This window comes from Stegodyphus dumicola, chromosome 2, assembly GCF_044657685.1.
Source record: "Stegodyphus dumicola isolate Sdum_Otavi_A_Nest chromosome 2, ASM4465768v1".
Classification (NCBI taxonomy): Eukaryota; Metazoa; Arthropoda; class Arachnida; order Araneae; family Eresidae; genus Stegodyphus; species Stegodyphus dumicola.
The window spans coordinates 821,220-839,251 of record NC_140769.1 but is presented as its reverse complement, the minus strand read 5'-3'; the positions used below and the strand labels follow the sequence as shown (position 1 = coordinate 839,251).

Here is an 18,032-nt window from a genome sequence, read left to right as displayed (position 1 = left end):
GTTGAGTTCTATATCTCCCGTTCTACTGGGCCGATTGACAAAATTCAAATTGCGTTTTTCATGTCTCGAAAGCGCGACATATATTAGGTTTCTATATAGCTCTGTCCTATTATAGATATATTGACACAAAATGGGACTTTTTCTGAAATAAGATAGCAATGTTTTTTCCATATTTCTATTCTACGACTCAACCTTATGCCTAAATATTAAATTTTATTCTACCTTTTTTACATTGTGGATGAGCAGGAAAAAAGTTCGTTCCTACTTTCAAATAATTTTAACAAAAAGTGCGTAAATCACATTTTCGTTACTTACATTATCACTTTTAACAAATATGCCAAATTTCAAAACGCGCCAATATATGAATTCACGTATATCTTTGAAAATTTTGAATATAAAGCTCTAATTTTTTTGCAGGTTTGCTTAGAAATACGTCTACTTTAAGATGATGGTAAAAATTATATAGGTTATAATTCAAAATTTTTTTCGAAAAATTTATAAAATTTATTTAAAACTACGAATTTTAAAAATAAATCATAAAAAATGGGTGAATTTTATTTGGAATGAATCTGAATTTGGAACTGCGTAGAAAGGAATAAAATAAGTTTCTTAAAAAAAAAAAAAGAGATATCAATAAGTACATACGAAATTGAGTTAAAATAGAGGAGCTAAAATTTTTAGGGCTAATGTTTTAAAAACTACTCGAGCGATTTTTACATAACTTGGGAGTTTGGCATAATTTGAGTTTCAGAATTGAAATATGGAAAAAAATGGGCATGTCATTTCAGAAAAGATCCGATTTTGTGTAAAATGCCTATATTTGAACAATGGTATATATAAATGTAATACATATCCTAAGTCGCGGTTTCGTGATATGAGAAATGCAATTTGAATTTCGTCAATCGGCCCAGTAGAACGGGAGATATAGAACAGTACCATTTCTTTTTGCGTAGTGTACATAGTTTAACATTCTTTTGTACATTGAAAGTCATATTTTTATAGTATATAAAATAATATATCTTTAATTAAAAACTGTGATAACTGTACCACTGAGGATTTTCATGACTCTCATTTCTCAGTACAAAAGTCTGTGACATAATAATGGAGTATTTTCGTCATTTTCTTTCCTTTTAGAATCACTTGCGTTTCATGGAAAAGAATGAAGCGACCGATCTGTGGTTCGACATCGCACCCGATAAGGTATTTTTTTATTTTTCAAAATTGTTCTAAACCTGTTGCATCTTTGTATTTTAGCTTATTTCATTCGGATAACTAATATTTCAAACTGTCCCATATTTATCTCCTCTTGTAGCTGAGTGTTAAACCATTATAATCCAATTGTGCGTAGATGGCGTGCGCAGTTAGCGTAATAAGAAATAAGATGCGTTTGTAACGATATCGTTTAATTATTTATTCTTTTAACGAGAATAGAAACAGTTTCTACAGCAAGTACATTTTTCGAGGAAGCATTCTTGTTGCGCAGTGGGATATAAGTTGCCAATTACCACAAACTATACATTATTTACAGTTACCAGATTTTACAGATTAACATAACAGATGCAAATAAATTTTTATAATAAATTCCAATATATTGCCCGCCGTATTTCATCCCGGAAAATAATATTTTAAAGTCTCCGATGTTTATCTTTTGTTATAGATAGATGTTAAACTATTTTTTGTTATTTTAAACTATTTTAATGTTATAATCTCTTACGTATAATAAAAGAAAGAGTCTGTCTGTGTGTCTTTCGTTTGTGCTGCGAGTAAGCTAATAGACCCAGGGCTACGAAATTTGGTATATAACAATATTTGGTCTCTAGACAAGAGCCATTGCACCTCGAAGCGATTTTTTCAAAATTCGAATCAGATTTCTTTTTTATTTTATCTTTTTTGATGAAATCGCATCATTTTGAATAGTTTCATATTTTTAGAAAAAGGGTTTTCGCAACAATTTTTCATTCTATGGCTTGTATATTGGACTGTGTTTAAGATACTGAAAAGTTTTTTTTTTCAACGGGAAGTTGGTTAATTTATTTATTAGAATAATTAGTATTTGTATAAAGGGATATGGCTTATTTCATGCTGCCTATTTACTTTTGATTTTTGGACACGCAACACGCGCATCGCAGTTTTGTTATTCTGACGCGCATGTGTCTCGCGAGGCACAACAGAAAGAATTTCCTCTTTTTTCCCTCTATGTCTCTTTATTATTTAATGGCAAAGAGGTTTGTATATTTTGAATTGTGTCATCTATAAACGCCAATTTTCATTGGTTATTGCTTTATGATGATAGTTTCATTCTTTTAGAAATGAGGTTTTGGAAACAGTTTTTCATTCATTGCTTTGGATACTAAACTGCTAACTGTTTTCTCTTAAAATATGAGATGTATTGCTTATTGCATTGTAATTTTTTATATTATGTTTTAATTATCAGTTTGAATCATATTTTTAGTCCAAAGTGGCTTTGTCCCTGAAGGACTCTTGTTTTCGTTTTGCGATTTTCCGTTGAATCACTATAAACGGCAAATCACTCATCAAGCTGTTGCCACGAAATGTTAAAGTCCTACATTATATTTGAAGAAATTAAATAATGAAAAATATGCCATAAATGTATGCATATTTCTGGCAATGTGATAAAACAACGGTACATAGAGCCATCGAATTTTTGATGACGTAATCCTCCTAATATGGGCGCTAATATGGGCATGTGGAAGACCAAATTTGGAATTTGTTTTATGATCAATTTCATATTTTGTAAAACTTTAACGAATTTTTGAGTAACAAACTCAACGATTTAAAAACGAGCAATGGCAACATTGTACGGGGAGGGGGGAACCTTTTACCTTTTTATCTCCAGCGCACGAAACTGTATATCGGAAATTCTAAAGATACGCTCATTTTAAAATTATTTTGCGACATTGCTATTGAACTGAATTTTACGGTTTAAGTGCAAGGAACATGATATTTAAGAAATAAAGATAACACGGATAATGTTACAAAGACGCCCCTTTGGACGTAATTTAAAATCTGAAACCTTTCGGATTTTTTTTTTTTTTTTTTTTTTTTTTTTTTTTTTTTTTATTTCATTTTTTCTATTTTACTAAGAACATATAGTGAATTTGAGTTTCAGAAAGCAGAGCCTCTTTTTTACTCTGTATCACGTCAAGAACATCAGTAAAACAGAAAGACGAAGGTAAAAGTCAGGTGGCTGCCATCAGTCGACGAAAAAGGTGAGTTTCTGTTTGAAGGTTCAAATGTGAACTAAAGAATTTAGTATGAATAAAAAATGTTAAGGATGGAGAATGTCAGATGGATATTTGTGTTTTTCTCTGGGAAATGCAGAATATCTAAGTGAGTTGATGCAGTTGTTAGGATGAGTGAGAACTGAATAGAAGAAATTTCTGGCAAGTTTTACCATTTTGAATAGTTTCGTTCTTTTAGAAATGTGGTTTTGGCAACAGTTGGACTGCTGACTGTTGGACTATGGTTTTGGCAACAGTTGGACTACCACTTGGAAACATGAGGACGATGATTCTGTGCAGTTTTTAAATTTAATGTTTCTCTTGGATGCTGATATATCACTGTGGTCGTTGTTGCTGATATCAGCACTGTTGCTACTTGGAAAAATGAAGGCGAAATTAGTGTTTAAAGAGTTTTTAATTAATATCTATGATTTGAGCTATTTTTTTTTGGTGGGGGATAGACGCTGACCTTTTCCAGGGTGTTTGTTTTAATTATTATGTTTAATATAATTAATTATGTTTAATATATTTAATTACGTTTAATATAATTTTAATTATATAAAAAGTTCTGCGTGAGTTGTTTAGCATACAAAGTTCTTAACTTCCTTTATACCGTTTGAATCCTTGAATACGGGAAGTTGGTTAATTTATTTATTAGAATAATTAATATTTGTATTAAGGGATATTGCTTATTTCATTGTAATTTTAGTAAAGTTCTGTGCAATTTTTAAATTTAATGTTTGGTGTTCCCTTTAGGCATTTTTTCGGTACATTTAAAAGCCAAACGAAGGCTGGCTGCGTAGCGGGTAGTTTTCTATAAAATGATTTTCATAAAAAATTCGAATATGAAACCGTTTATGTATCGGCATTTACTCAGAGATCTTTAGTTTATGGGGTTCCAACTTTTTGTATAACAGCTTCATCGTTAGCACATAAGCGAATAATCGCTTGAGTTCGGGAGCAGAGACGTAAAACTCAAGAAGGGAGAATTACCCTTTATTAATCAAAAATAGAATTGAACAGTCAGCTCCTTTCTCAGAGCTTAAAGCAATGCGTCCACTCGGGCTTGAACTCAAAGTAACAAGAATTAAAATTAACTAATGCTTAACTAAAAAGATATAGCCGAGGTTATCAAAATTCTAAGTATTTATCGAATAAGCTAGCAAGCTATCAAGGGCTTGCTGGTAGTTCGGTCCGAGGTTCGAATCCCACAAACGGGCTGGCTGCATGGATGTTTTCGTGGTTTTCCCCATGTGTAACGTGTATACGAGCCAGTTTCCCTTAGAAAGCCCTCCACGAAGGCATCCCTCCCCTTAGGCAGATAGCCCTAGTGTGCTTTGCCATAATAAAATACACCAACACCACCGCTATCAAGGGCTTAAAATACGGCCGACCGTAGTAATAGTGTAGAGAGAGACGTAGCCAAAAGGCGAAGGCGCGCTAGTCAGAAACTCTGAGGCTCTCTAACGAAATCAGTGGAACTTCGACCTAAATACTATTCTTACTCATTCGCATTAAACGCGATTCTAAAAAAATATTCTGGTAGGAAATTGTAATCTGAAATTCCAAGGGACAGGAAAGTAGCTTTAACTAAAGATTATAAGTTATTTCTCCCACCTACTTAGCGTGCCTTCGTGGTGTGGTATTGCAGCGGTCCGCGGTTTGATGCCCGCTGAAGGCGTTGCTCATTTTTCATATCTCCTGCTTTCAAAAATATCTAATGTCTCTACAATGGCGTCTGAACTAAAAGAGTGGTGAAGGCGTTGCTCATTTTTCATATCTCCTGCTTTCAAAAATACATAAGGGCTCTACAATGGCGCCTAAACTAAAAGAGTGCTGAATGATGATTCTCCACGCCCAGGATAGGGCGATTGGTTCACCTAAAAAAAAACCCAGTCGCCCTTTAAAAGGAGGAGTATATAAGGTATTTCTCCCGCCTTCTTAGCATGGCTTTGTAGTGAGGTGGTCTGCACGCTGAGCGCATATTCCAGCGGTCCGCGGTTCCATTCCCGGCGAAAGCGGTGCTCATTTTTCATATCCCCTGCTTTCAAAAATTTCTTATATCTCTACAGTGGCGCCTGAACTAAAAGGATTATGATGATCCTCGACACCCACGATTTCTCGATTGGGTCCCCTAAAAACTCAGTCGCCCTTTAAAAGGGGGAGTATATAAGGTATTTCTCCCACCTTCTTGGCATGCGTTCGTGGTGTGCTGGGCTGCACGCTGAGCCGTGGTTCCAGAGGTCCGTGGTTCGTTTCCCGACGAGGGCGTTTCTCATTATCCATCTCTCTCGTTTCCAAAAAAATACCTAATGTCTCTACAACTTAAATTAAAGGCTTTCTAGCTGCATTTTTAAATTAAAGTAATACTTTATAAAATAATTGCAGTCAGAAAATGTTTAAAAATTGTCGTACTTATCATAATAACCATACTACATTATACGTTTAGACATTAATCTATGTACTGTAGCTTTTCGTGTCTTATCAAGTCTTTGTCTTCTCCGTCACCAGGTTGACTTGCTCTCGTACAAAATTATGCATGTGTTCAGTATCTGCCTGTAGATCTTGAGTGTACTCTACCTTGCCTGTAGATCTTGAATGTACTCTCGGGTGATGAAGACAGATTCCCGAGGGTGACCAAACAAGAGATCACAAGACTGACGAAAGTCCCGACCGAAGAGCATCTAGGAAGGAGAAAAGATAGGTTGCATCGTAGAAAGGACTGCGGTAGGCCAGTATGAACAGAGGTACAGGGTGTTTATAGTTAAAGTGACCCTATTCAGACCCCTGTAGAACCCGCTCTGCCAATCGGATTTTGGTGACATACGTCATATGGACTAGGTGGAAAAGATTTCTGCAATTAAACAAATAGTTCAAATTTTGACCACCAGAAGGCAGTTTTTAAAAATTCCTTATGCAAATTAGTCCAACCTATACAGAGAGTTGCATTCAGAGTCAGAAAATCATACCCTTAAAACAGGAAGATCTAACTTTACTGGTAAACTAATAGGGGGACCGGAAAGTTATGTCGCTTTCTTACATTAAATACACACGAATAAATTTTTAACACGTTTTTATTTTTAATCAATATAGTAATCACCCTCGTTATCAACAACCTTTTGCCATCTAGTATGCGGATTTCAATCCCAGACCGATAAAAATCAATTGGTTTTTGAGTAAATATATCTCGAGATGGCATTTTGGACATCATCCAAATTTCAAATTTTTTGTCACTAATAAAATGTTGTAGGGATCGGAATAAATGGAAATCCGAGGGTGCGATATCTGGCGAATATGATTGGGATATATGGGAGAGGCAGTACCTCCCACCCCAATTCATTATAGTATTTTTCCAGTGTTCGTCTTGCACAGTGCGGTCTTGCATTGTCGTGTTGCAGAATGATGCCTTTTCTGTTGACAATTGATATTTTTCGATTAAATATTGGTTCACTCCATCCAATTGTTCACAATAAAGGTTTGCATTAACAGTTTGTCCAGGTTTCATTAAGTCCGCGAATACTCCATCAAACAACCAGAAGCGCCTTTTCGGAATGTAAACCCTTTGTAACCCCTATTAAACTGCCTTTTGAGTTTTGGATTATCATATAGGACTTATTGTTTTGTCTCCACTCATCAAACAATCAAAAAACGGTACTGTAGGGTGCCGTTGAAGCAATACGTTGCATGTGATGGACCGGTTGCCTTTGTTCTCTTCGGACAGATTATGGGGACTCAAACACCTGCTTTGCTTATTTTTTCATTCTGCTTTAAATGTACTTGGATGGTCGACCAAGGTTGGTCAAGAGTGTTTGACATGGATTTTCTTCCACTTCTGCCCTTAGCATGTTGTTGTCGACATACGCAGAAACGACATTACTTTCCGGTCCCCCTATTATTTTATCAGAACGGCAGCAATAGCTTAGCTGCATTGCGTGAATGTCGTCGTTCAAAGGGATTACGAAGAGGTCCCGTGTCGAGTTATATTTTTGTATTGCAGAAATCGTTTCCCCACAGTCCATATAAGATATATACCAAATTTCAAGAAAATTCGGTAAGTAGAACAAGTTCTAGAGGGGTCTGATTAGGGTCACTTTAATTATAACCAGCCTGTACTTCTGGTCGCAGTCCTTCTAGAAACCATCAGCGAGATGTTGTTAAGGATGGTTCGATTAAATGTCTCTACCATGGCGTCCGACTGCGGATGTAAATGTGTCGTCTTAATTTTGTCTATGCTGAGTAATTAGCAGAGTTCTTTAACTAGAGCAGAAATAAAATTCCTTTCTTGGAAGGAATATAACTAAATAGAAACTCTAAATCTAGATATCCAATCTTCGTGTTATTTATTAGCTCTGCTACAGCGAGAATTTCTTGCTGAGGAACAGGATATGCTTCAGGCCACTTGGTGAAGTAATTAATGACAACGAGGATGTGTCTTTTGCCTTCAGCACTTCGTGACACAGGTCCCAGATTGTAGAGAGGACTGCAATAGAACAGTGGTACTTCTGTTCCCAGTCCTGTTGGCTTCTGGAAACCATCAGCGAGAGGTTGTTAAGATGGTTCGAGGCATAGGCAATATGAGGATGGTTGTTTGGATATCTAAAAGGTTTGGAGACAGGTATTTTATCTCTGCTCTAATTCAAGAACTTTCCAAATTACTCAGAGAAAATTGGGACGACACCTTTACATTCGCAGTCGGACGGCATGGTAGAGAAATTTAATCGAACCATCCTTAACAACCTCTCGCTGATGGTTTCAAGAAGGCAACAGGACTGGGTCCATAAGTATGTCTGTTCTTACTGGCCTACTGCAGTCCTCTCTACAATGCTGCTCAACTTTTTTCCATCCCGAATGCTGTTCGGTGGGAACTTTCATCTGTCTTGTGATCTCTTGTTTTGTCGCCGTCGGGATTTGCCTTCATCACACCAGAGTACACTCAGAATCAAAGGTGATGCGTTCAAAATGCGCTCCTACATTGCCATTTTTAAAATATCATGCGCGCAAGGTGGAAACATGGCGTGAACGCATAACATATTTTGTCAAGCAGATTAAATTATAAAAATATTTTTGGCAACACAAACTTTCTGGTTACGAGTTTCCCGAAGCAGCTATATTATGTAGTGAGCTGTAAAAGGTTGGAAGTAATTGCTTTTAAAATAAATAAAATATTCCAATTCTTGCAACAGTCACATATTCGAAGATCTTAAGGTGTATGAGCCGCCTTAAAAGATGAGTGTAAAGACGGATTGAAATTGGAATCAGTAACTGAGACAATCTTTTATGAATGTGAAACACCTGTAGAAAACCTAATTCGTCCAAGATGTTTTTCGAATGATTGTGGCTTAAGAAAAATGGAAAATGTTTTTTTCTGACCAACAGAGAATTTATGTCTTTCCATTTTCCTAACAAATGCCTCATGTGCAGGGTGGTCGTAATTAAAGTTACCCTATTCAGGCCCCTGTAGAACCTGTTCTGCCACTCGGATTTTCAGAAGGTTATGCCAGAAACGATTAGTGCAGTGGGGCAATACCATTTTTGTCTATGACGATGTCGTGGTGCTCCCTGCACTTTTTCCTGTCCAGTCCTTTATATATGTTATATGGACTATAGGGAAAAGATTTCTAAAAAAAAAAAAAAAAAAAAGTTAAAATTTTGACCACCAGATGGCAATTTTCAAAAATTTCTTACGCAAATTAGTCAAACATATAAGGAGACTTGCAATCAGAGGCAGAAGCGTGCCTTTCTCATCGTTAATATTCCCTTTACAGAAGAAAGTTCGAACTTTACTGGTGAAACTGCTTTATGGGAACGGCAATGTTTGCAATCCGCTGTCTTCATGCAAGTTGGAGCTGCTTCCCGAGATTGGGCGTTAAGTCAAAGAACTACTTCGTTCTAACTTTGGCGAGAATCGTGTAATATCCAGAGCTTTTCCGGTTGCCTGGCCTTCTAGTTCACCCGATTTAAATCCCTGTGATTTCTGATTGTGGGGATTCGTAAAAGAACGCGTGTGTGGATGAAGAATTAGGAAAGCCAGCAGTGAAACATGAGTTAACCCTTTCCCGCACGCTATCTTTTAAAGTCGTAGTTTGGATTAAAAAAAAGTAGGCAGTCTAATTAGGCTTAGAGGAGTACACAAGTAAAATTTTGTGAAGATAGCACTTATCGTTTTAATTCTGTGGGCACGCTGATTGAATAGAGCTTCGAAAGGAATGCTGAAACGAGCATTGTTGTCAATGAACTGACCGAGGAGATGCGGAGAAACAAAGAATACAGACTCTCAGTTGTCCTAGATTATCGGTCAGCCCGTTCTGGGCACACCTTGTAGAAACTGTATTGCATCAGATGGCGCTGTGTGCGCTTGAATTCCTTGGACTCGAGCAGAACCTTGATGACTGATCGAGATGTAATACGAACGCCAAACACTAACTAAAGTTTATATGTGCTTCTCTTTGTTGTAAATGTATTTAATTGTGTCGTAAATAAATTTTAGAGAAAATGACAAAAGGCGAGAATGCGTCTGACAGGTAAGCGAAATTTCTTTATAATTTGTTACTGAGTTTTAGCGACAAAGAATGTATATGCGTATTTACACACCTAGGGTTCGCCGTTTGGTTTTAGGCAAGATTTCGAGGTAAATATTTAAAACTAATATAGAATAAGGAGATTGGCATACAGCCAAAAAATAACATAGAAATTTCTTTTCCATTATTATTTTCCATTATAATATTACACTGATTCTTTTATACCCTAAAAAAATCTGGAATATTTCTTTGAAAAATGAGGGTCTTAAAAAACCATTCTTTCAATTTTTCTGTGCGTACAGAAGGAAATTTTTAGGTGTGTCCAGACCGGATACACTGTGCCGCAGAGGTTAAAAGCCAGCAGTACGCGGCATCTTGCTGAAATCTCTCCAGAACTATATCCCGCTGCCTTCTTGTTCACCCGATTTAAATTCCTGTGATTTTTGCTTGTGCGGATTCTTAGAACACCGTGTTTATTGAAGAGGAACTAGAAAAGCCAGCACTGAAACCTGAGTTAAAAACCAGCATTATACGCCATCTTGCTGAAATCCCTCGAGAGCCACTTCCCACTTCCATTGTCGTCCAGAATAATAGTAGTATGTTTGCCTTGGAATCTGCTGACATTCTTGTGCACTAGTCATACCCACAAAGTCTTCTAGCCACGTCCTGTATACATGAAAGCTCTTTCTCACTTTAAAGCATAGTATTACTTCCATTTGTAACAATGCAGATATTAACTCCTTTATAAGTCACCGTGCATAATTAGTGTATTTACTCTATACAATGTGAAATGTGTATTGCAGTATAATAGTAAAGGATAGTTGCAGGGTTCGAACAACACCCGAGACTTAGAATGCCATTCGAGTGTCCGGCCCTGCTGTCACCTGTCACCCGCCATTGAACGCGTTGTAGTGAGCTTTCAACACGTAATTCTTATCAAGGGAGCGCACATTCTGTAACTGAATAAATTTTAATGATTCTGACAGATTTTTTTGTCTTCCTTTAGGCGCCGCAATTCCCTCTGGTGGTTCAAATGTGAACTATTTTTTATTACAGAAATCGTTTCCCCATGGTCCATATAACAAATATACCAAATTTCATCAAAATTCAGTAAGTAGAACAGGTTGTAGAGGGATCTGAATAGGGTCACTTTAATTATAACCACCCTGTACCTTAGCAGGAAATTTTTAAGGATATTTAAGGGGGCTCCTACACCTTAAACCCCTTATGATCTTCGAATATGGGACTGTTGCAAGAATTGGGATATTTTATTTATTTTAAAAGCAATTACTTCCAACCTTTTATAGCTGACTCCATAATATAGCTGCTTTCTGAACTAGTAACCAGAAAGTTTGTGTTGCCACAAATATTTTTCTAAAATAATCCGCTTTGTGATAAAACCTTTCGTCATGTTTCCATCTTGCGCGCATGATAATTTTAAAATGCCTAATGGTACATACTTGAAATTAGATGGAATCCTTTATATGGGCCTATCTTCTAACTGAGCCAAAAGTCTGTTAAATATTTTAATATTAAAATATTTTATGCACGAAAACATTAAAGATTTTTTAGTAAAATACATTTTATAAACTCAACTCCAAATAAAATAAAAGTTTAATATGAAGTTCTTAGAATTTTTGGTTCACAGTAGTTTCCAAATGTTATAAAAGCTACATATTAAATATGGAATTAAATTATAAAACAAATGTTTTAAACTGTGCGCGCAAAGTAGAAACATGACGAAAGATTTTGTCACAAAGCGGATTAAATTATACAAATATTTGTAGCAGCACAAACTTTCTGATTACTATTTGGGAAAGCAGCTATATTATGTAGTCAGCTGTAAAACGTTGGAAGTAATTGCTTTTAAAACAAATAAGTTATCCCTATTCTTGACACAGTCATATATTCGAAGATTTTATGGGTTTTAAAGTGTGCGAGTCTCATTAAGTTTGACCAGTGTACACGTAATAAACCACATTGGCAAGGAATCCTGTGTATATCCTAAGAGCTGATATCCGAAATGGAATTTTCAGGTATGGAATTGCGAATTTTATTGATAGTTAAAAAGGTGTGCTTAGAGAAAAGCAGCTGAAGCAGAATATTCTATATTTTAACTTTCGAAGCTAGTCCTTCAAATATATGAATATTACACTGATTCTTGTTGCCTTAATTCCGATGATCGTTATAGCTTTAGATTCAGTTTCTAATAACATGTGTATTCTTATTTTACATTTAAAATGCTGCCTTCTTCTCTTTGTACACTGCGAAAAAAAAAAGAAGAAAGGGCCTGTTCTATATCTCTCGTATCTACTGGGGCGATTGGCAAAATTTAAATTGCGTTTTTCATGTCTCGAAAGCGCGACTTAGGATATATATTAGATTTATATATAGCATTGTTTTAATATGGGTATTTTGACGCAAAATTGGAATATTTCTGAAATGACTTGCCAATTTTTGTCCATATTTACATTCTACGGTTCAAATTATGCCTAACTGCCAAGTTTTTAAAAAATAGCACGAGTCGTTTTTAAAAAATTAGCTCTCAAAATTTTAGCTTCTCCATGTTAATTGAATTTGATATATCTTTATTAAAATTCTCTTTTTTTAATTAAAATTACTTGATTTCTTCCTCCAGAATTCGAAATTTTGGCTTAATTCAAATATAATTCGCACATTTTTTATTATTTGTTTTATGCATTTCTAAGCATATCTGCAAAAAATTAGAGTTTTTATTCAAAATTTATTAAGATATATATTTTGGCACGTTTTGAATTTTGGCGTATTTAATATAAGCGATAATAACGAAAATGTGGTTTGCGCACTTTGTTAAAATTATTTCATAGACTGAAGAATGGAGCCATTTTTTCTCTCGTGCATCAATGAAAAAAAATTAAGTAAGTACTAGGTTAACTATGAATTAAAATTTCCGCCAAATGGCGGAATTCTTGGCGCAAACCGAAAAAAAAAACGTCCAAGATAAATTTTTAAATTTCTCCTTAAATTTCTCACCAAAAATTATAGAATTTAATATCTAAGCATAATTTGAATCGTAGAATCGAAATATGGAAAAATAAATATTATTTCAGAAAAAGTCCGATGTTAGAATAATGCTTTAGTCACATTGTTTCTGCTTCTAAATAATTTTAGCACAGTGTCTAAACCATGCTTTCAACAAATATGCCAAATTTCAAAACGCGCCAATATATAAAATCACGTATATCTTCGGAAATTTTGAATAAAAACTGTAATTGTTTGCAGGTATGCTTAGAAATACGTCTACTTTAAGATGATGATAAAAATGTTACAGATTATAATTCAAAACGTTTTCCGAAAAATTTATAAAAATTATTTTAAAATACAAATTTTAGAAATAAATCATAAAAAATGAGTGAATTTCATTTGGAATGAACCTAAATTTCGAAATGTCAAAGGAAGAATCAAATAAGTTTAATAAAAAATAGAGATTATTAAAAATATATACCAGCTCAATTAACATGGAAGAGCTAAAACTTTGAGAACGAATTTTTTAAAAACTACTCGTGCGATTTTTTACGAAGCTTGGGAGTTTGGCATAATTTGAGTCGTAGAATCGAATTATAGAAAAAAATTGCTATGTCATTTCAGAAAAAGTTCGATTTTGGATCAAAATACCTATGTTAGAACAGTGCTATATATAAATCTAATACATATCGTAAGTCGCGCTTCCGAGACATGAAAAACGCAATTTGAATTTCGTCAATCGGGCCAGTAGAACGGGAGATACAGAACTGTCCCATTTTTTTCGCAGTGTACATATCTTGTCATGTATTATATACGGATTAGTGTCTTCATATATATTTGGTTTTTTAAATTATTGTTTCAGTCTCTTCCTTTCTGGCCGGACACTGACTCGATGAAGATGTTCGTCAAACTTCGAGACAGCAAAACAGTTTCTCAGCATTTCCCAGTGGACATCTCGCATGTTACTGTTCTAAGGATGGAACATGGGGTAACTTCCATTTTCATTGAAATCATAGACCCTTTAAAAGTTACCAAAATCAGATGTCATTGCTTCTCTGTTGCGCAGAATATTCCGCCTAGCTGTGTTCCGAAACTCCGCCTGATTTTCCCCACTTGCTTAAGTGGCACTCAGTTTCAGTGATACCGCAAAATGGTAGATGATAGCTCTTTTAAAAGATGTGGCTTTGTCCATTTATAGCTTATTTTCGGTTTCCTTAAATGAAATTTTAATAAGAACTCGCATCGAGAAGTAATTTAAGAATAAACATTCAAGAATAAGGGTCAATTCACATGTCCAATCTCCGTATATTGTTAGGTTTTTACGTTAAGGGTTCGTGGATTTGGAATGAATAATGACGACACTTCATGAAGTATCGAAACACAATTTATTAGCCAGTATTATTCAAGACAGCTCCAATAACACATTTACAGTCGTCGAAGAATTACTATAATCACGCTGAAACAATTAGCGATACAGCCCTCAGGCTATAATAGTGAAGATAGCTTCACGGCAAACCTCCAGAGTACAGCTCGGTCGACACTGCTCGGTCGTTCTCGGACTCAACGTACTCTCGAGACTCTCCACGCTACAACTCGCGATGAACTCGACGATACACTTGAGACTCCGCTCAGTCGTTCTCGGAGCTCAAAGCACTGTAAGATGAAACTCGACGATGCACTAACTCGCGATACACTAAGAGACTCTCTCGATGCACTCGAGTTCAAGACATTAGCTCTGCGTACCTGCAGGGCTTATATAGCTTTTGGCTTACATTCGAGAACATTCCTGGGCTAAACCAGTTAAAATTCGTTCCAGAATGTTTTCCATTTGTCTATGATGTCATATCACCAATTTTGATGCCAAATGGGCGATTTCTCGCCAAATATGGCAACTCTGCTTTCCCTTGCCATTTTCTAATAACCCTAAACCTGCTTTGCGGGGAAGCTATCTTACCGCGGCTGGACATTTCGTAACAATATCTGGATGAACAATGGCTAACCATGAAAACATATTCACTTAGACCTTCACATTCGGTTCCCAGCATCTCCTTGAAAGTTGCATTCTTCGGGTTAAAACTGAACTTCAGAAGGGAGGCTCTTGATGAACAATGACTAATTTGCAAATGTACCTGTACATTTATTCAAGTCGTTGACAGTTCGCTTCGCCCCAGAATCTTGACAAAAGCTGTATTCTTCATTTAATAAAATACAATTCTTATGGATGCGGACATCTTTATTGAAGTTGACGTCTAGTCTCTTAGATCTCCACATAGGCGTCTTGGTACCTTGATGAAAGTTGCATTCTTCATGGCCTTGATGAACAGTAGCTAAACTGTAAATGGTGCCGGCAGATTTATTCACGTTTGCGACTGTTCACTTTGAAGGAACGTGCCGGAACCTTCATGAAAGCTACATCTTTCATGGTAAAAACTGAACTTCATAAGATTACCAGGTACTTTTTATGCTACGGACAGTGGCTAATTTGCAAATGTTGGTGGTACCTTTAGTCTTGTCAGCAATTGCTATCTTATATCTTAAAAAACGCAATAGAATCTTGACGAAGACTGCATTCTTCATGGTTTAAATATAACTTCATAAAGGTGCCAGGCACCCCTTATGTCTTCATGAACAATGATCAAGTTGCAAAAGGTGGCGTGACCTTTCTCGGTGAGTCGGTGACTTCACTTCACTATATCACATCGAGAATTAATTTAATAATAAGCATTCAAGAATAAAAGTCATAAATTCACATGCTGAATCTCCTTATATCTTGATGAACAATAGGCTCATCATGAAAACATGATGGAAATCTTGTTAATCTTGTTACCCTTAAATCTTCAAAGGGAGTCCAGGAATCCTGCATGGCGTACACTAAATTTCCTAAGGTTGAGGGACGAACATCTTTGTGGCTTAGTGCTGTGCGCCTTGACGAACTATGGTCAACTTCCTGCATGATCGTGGAGGCAGGTTTGGAAATGAGCGTCAGATCTACCCCATCTGCCCCTTCACTGGCTGAGGTCTATCGAAAATTCCAGTGTTATTCAAATGGGCTGCAAGTAGTCATATCAGGTTCTTAATTAGATCGCAAGTAATGTTAACAACGTAGTTGCAGTATTGATATTGAAACATACCTCGCTTTCAGTGACATTAGATTAATCGTGTGTATGAATGCTGTTTGTCCTTGAATTAATGCATGTTTTCTGTTATGTAATGTTTTCAGTCGAAATATAACTTACAAATTCATCATAGATAAAGTTTATAACGTTGCGCGCCTCCAACTTGCACGCAACCAAGAAGTGACTGTGAAAACTTGTATAAAAGATAGAGCCTTGTGAAGGGTTTAAGTCCCTTTTTATTCAACGTAATAAATTACAATTGCGTGCTCTTGACGCTCACAGACTGTGCCAACTTGGCAGTCAAATAAAAATAATAACCTGAAAAGAAAGTAAAGACAAGATTCTAACTACGAGGCTCTCTCAAAAGAACTAACTCACCGCGTTTTACAATACCGCTGCTAATTCAGCAGACTTGAAGCTCACTGGAACGATTACCACTACTTCCCGCCAAGCACATAGGCCGCAACGCGGGGTTCTTCAATTCTCGCTAACTACCTCCGCGCTCGTGCAGTAAGAATATCACACACCGAACTTGTTTCCTTCCTATTTAAATCATAATACTTCCGCTGATAATTTGAATCCTTGCGCGTTCTACTAAAATTTACATATTCTGGCATTGGCAGTTCCAGGGGAAAGTAAGGCTTGACAGGAAAGATAGTTTAAACTTAAAATAAATGTTAGTTAAAATAAATATAAACCCTACAAGTTAAAAGTATCTAAAGTAATAGATATATTTATCACCTGTGCCTTCATTCCGGTACTGTTAAGCTGCGTCTATTGTGAGTCTTAATGAGTCTATTGTGTCGATTGTGAGTAACTTGTATGTCTTGCTTAAATAAATCCTAATTTTTACGTCATTCGATATCCTATTCCAGAGCGCGCTTACAGTGGAAGTGAAATCCGAAGAAGATGCACCAACGACAATCTCATTCCAGCAGTATGTACCAGGTGATGCTCCAGTTCGAGTCGACAACTGCTGCGAAGACCTTTTCCTCAAAATACACCAAAAGTATGACATTCTTCATAAACTGAGAGCCAACTAACTCGGTAATCCCCGAGTCGGTTGGCTCTCCAGCTAAACTAAAACTTTAATATTAATAAACTGAAATAATAATTATAATTATTGTTTTCCATTCCACAGGTCTCAGAGCCCAGTGACTCTACTTAATCCCTACCAGTCCGTCTTGTACACGTGGGACGATCCGAGCCAGGAACGAACCCTTATCTGGAACCTCTACAACAGAAAAAAAGTCGGATTTCCTGCACGTATTTCACGAGATGGTTACGGTTTTGAGAAAGTCTCCTTCCATTCGCTCAGAAAAACATTACAGCAGCAGCCTTCTGTGAGGTAAGATATGCCAAGGTTAGTACCCCCATAGCAGAGAACATCTTCAGGATGTCCTGTTTAAGTCGCAATATCCCGGGACGTACTCAGGATATCTTGAGGACATGGTAATTTAACATCCTGAGGATGTCCTATTCATGTCGCTATGTTCCGGGATATGAGATGATGTCGTGGAAATGTTGATTCTCAGATGTCCTGAGTATTTCACCAATTTCACATCCTGAGGGTATTCATATTGCATTGTCCGGAGGACTTCGGTTGTCTTCTGAACCGACGCACGAGAAAAAGTATGTGGTACGCAAAAGAAACAAAGTTCTTTTTTATTACGCAAAGAAACAAAGTATTTTTTTTTACTATGCAAAGAAACAAAGTATTTTTTCTAATACACTGCTGGCCACTGTAAATGCAGCACTCCGAAGAAAGCATGCAAATAAAATGAAATTTACAACATGCATTAGCGGAGGTGAGCTATGCAAATGATTAGAATTTCAGCGCAGACGCACATCACGCGGGCCTTTGGCCCCACTTCAAAGCGCTATTTAAGGCTTGTAGTTTCGGACGATTTCAAGTTCGGCAATTGTGTTTTTCTTGTGTTTTTTTTTTTCAGAAAAACGATCAATTATGCCTCGTAGTAAACAGTGATCATCGTTTGATCACGTATCCGAGTTCGACAGAGGAAGGGATAATGACCTACCGAGAGTGTGGATTATCTTTCAGGGAAATCGGTAGTCGTGTTGGACGAAACCAAACAACCGTAATGCAGATATGTGACCTTTGGATGCAGGAGTGTACGACGGACCGACGTGTT

General features: G+C 36.4%; 1 protein-coding gene across 1 annotated transcript in view; it reads left to right on the top strand.

Annotated features, from left to right (window-relative positions):
* LOC118194141 (intermembrane lipid transfer protein VPS13A-like) overlaps positions 1–18,032 on the top strand; it is a 483,044-nt gene that overhangs the window by 378,975 nt on the left and 86,037 nt on the right. The window contains exons 57-60 of the mRNA XM_085810380.1: positions 1,135–1,200; positions 13,626–13,751; positions 16,755–16,888; positions 17,021–17,227. Coding sequence (XP_085666506.1) covers positions 1,135–1,200; positions 13,626–13,751; positions 16,755–16,888; positions 17,021–17,227 — 533 coding nt within the window. The remainder of the gene's footprint in view (positions 1–1,134; positions 1,201–13,625; positions 13,752–16,754; positions 16,889–17,020; positions 17,228–18,032) is intronic.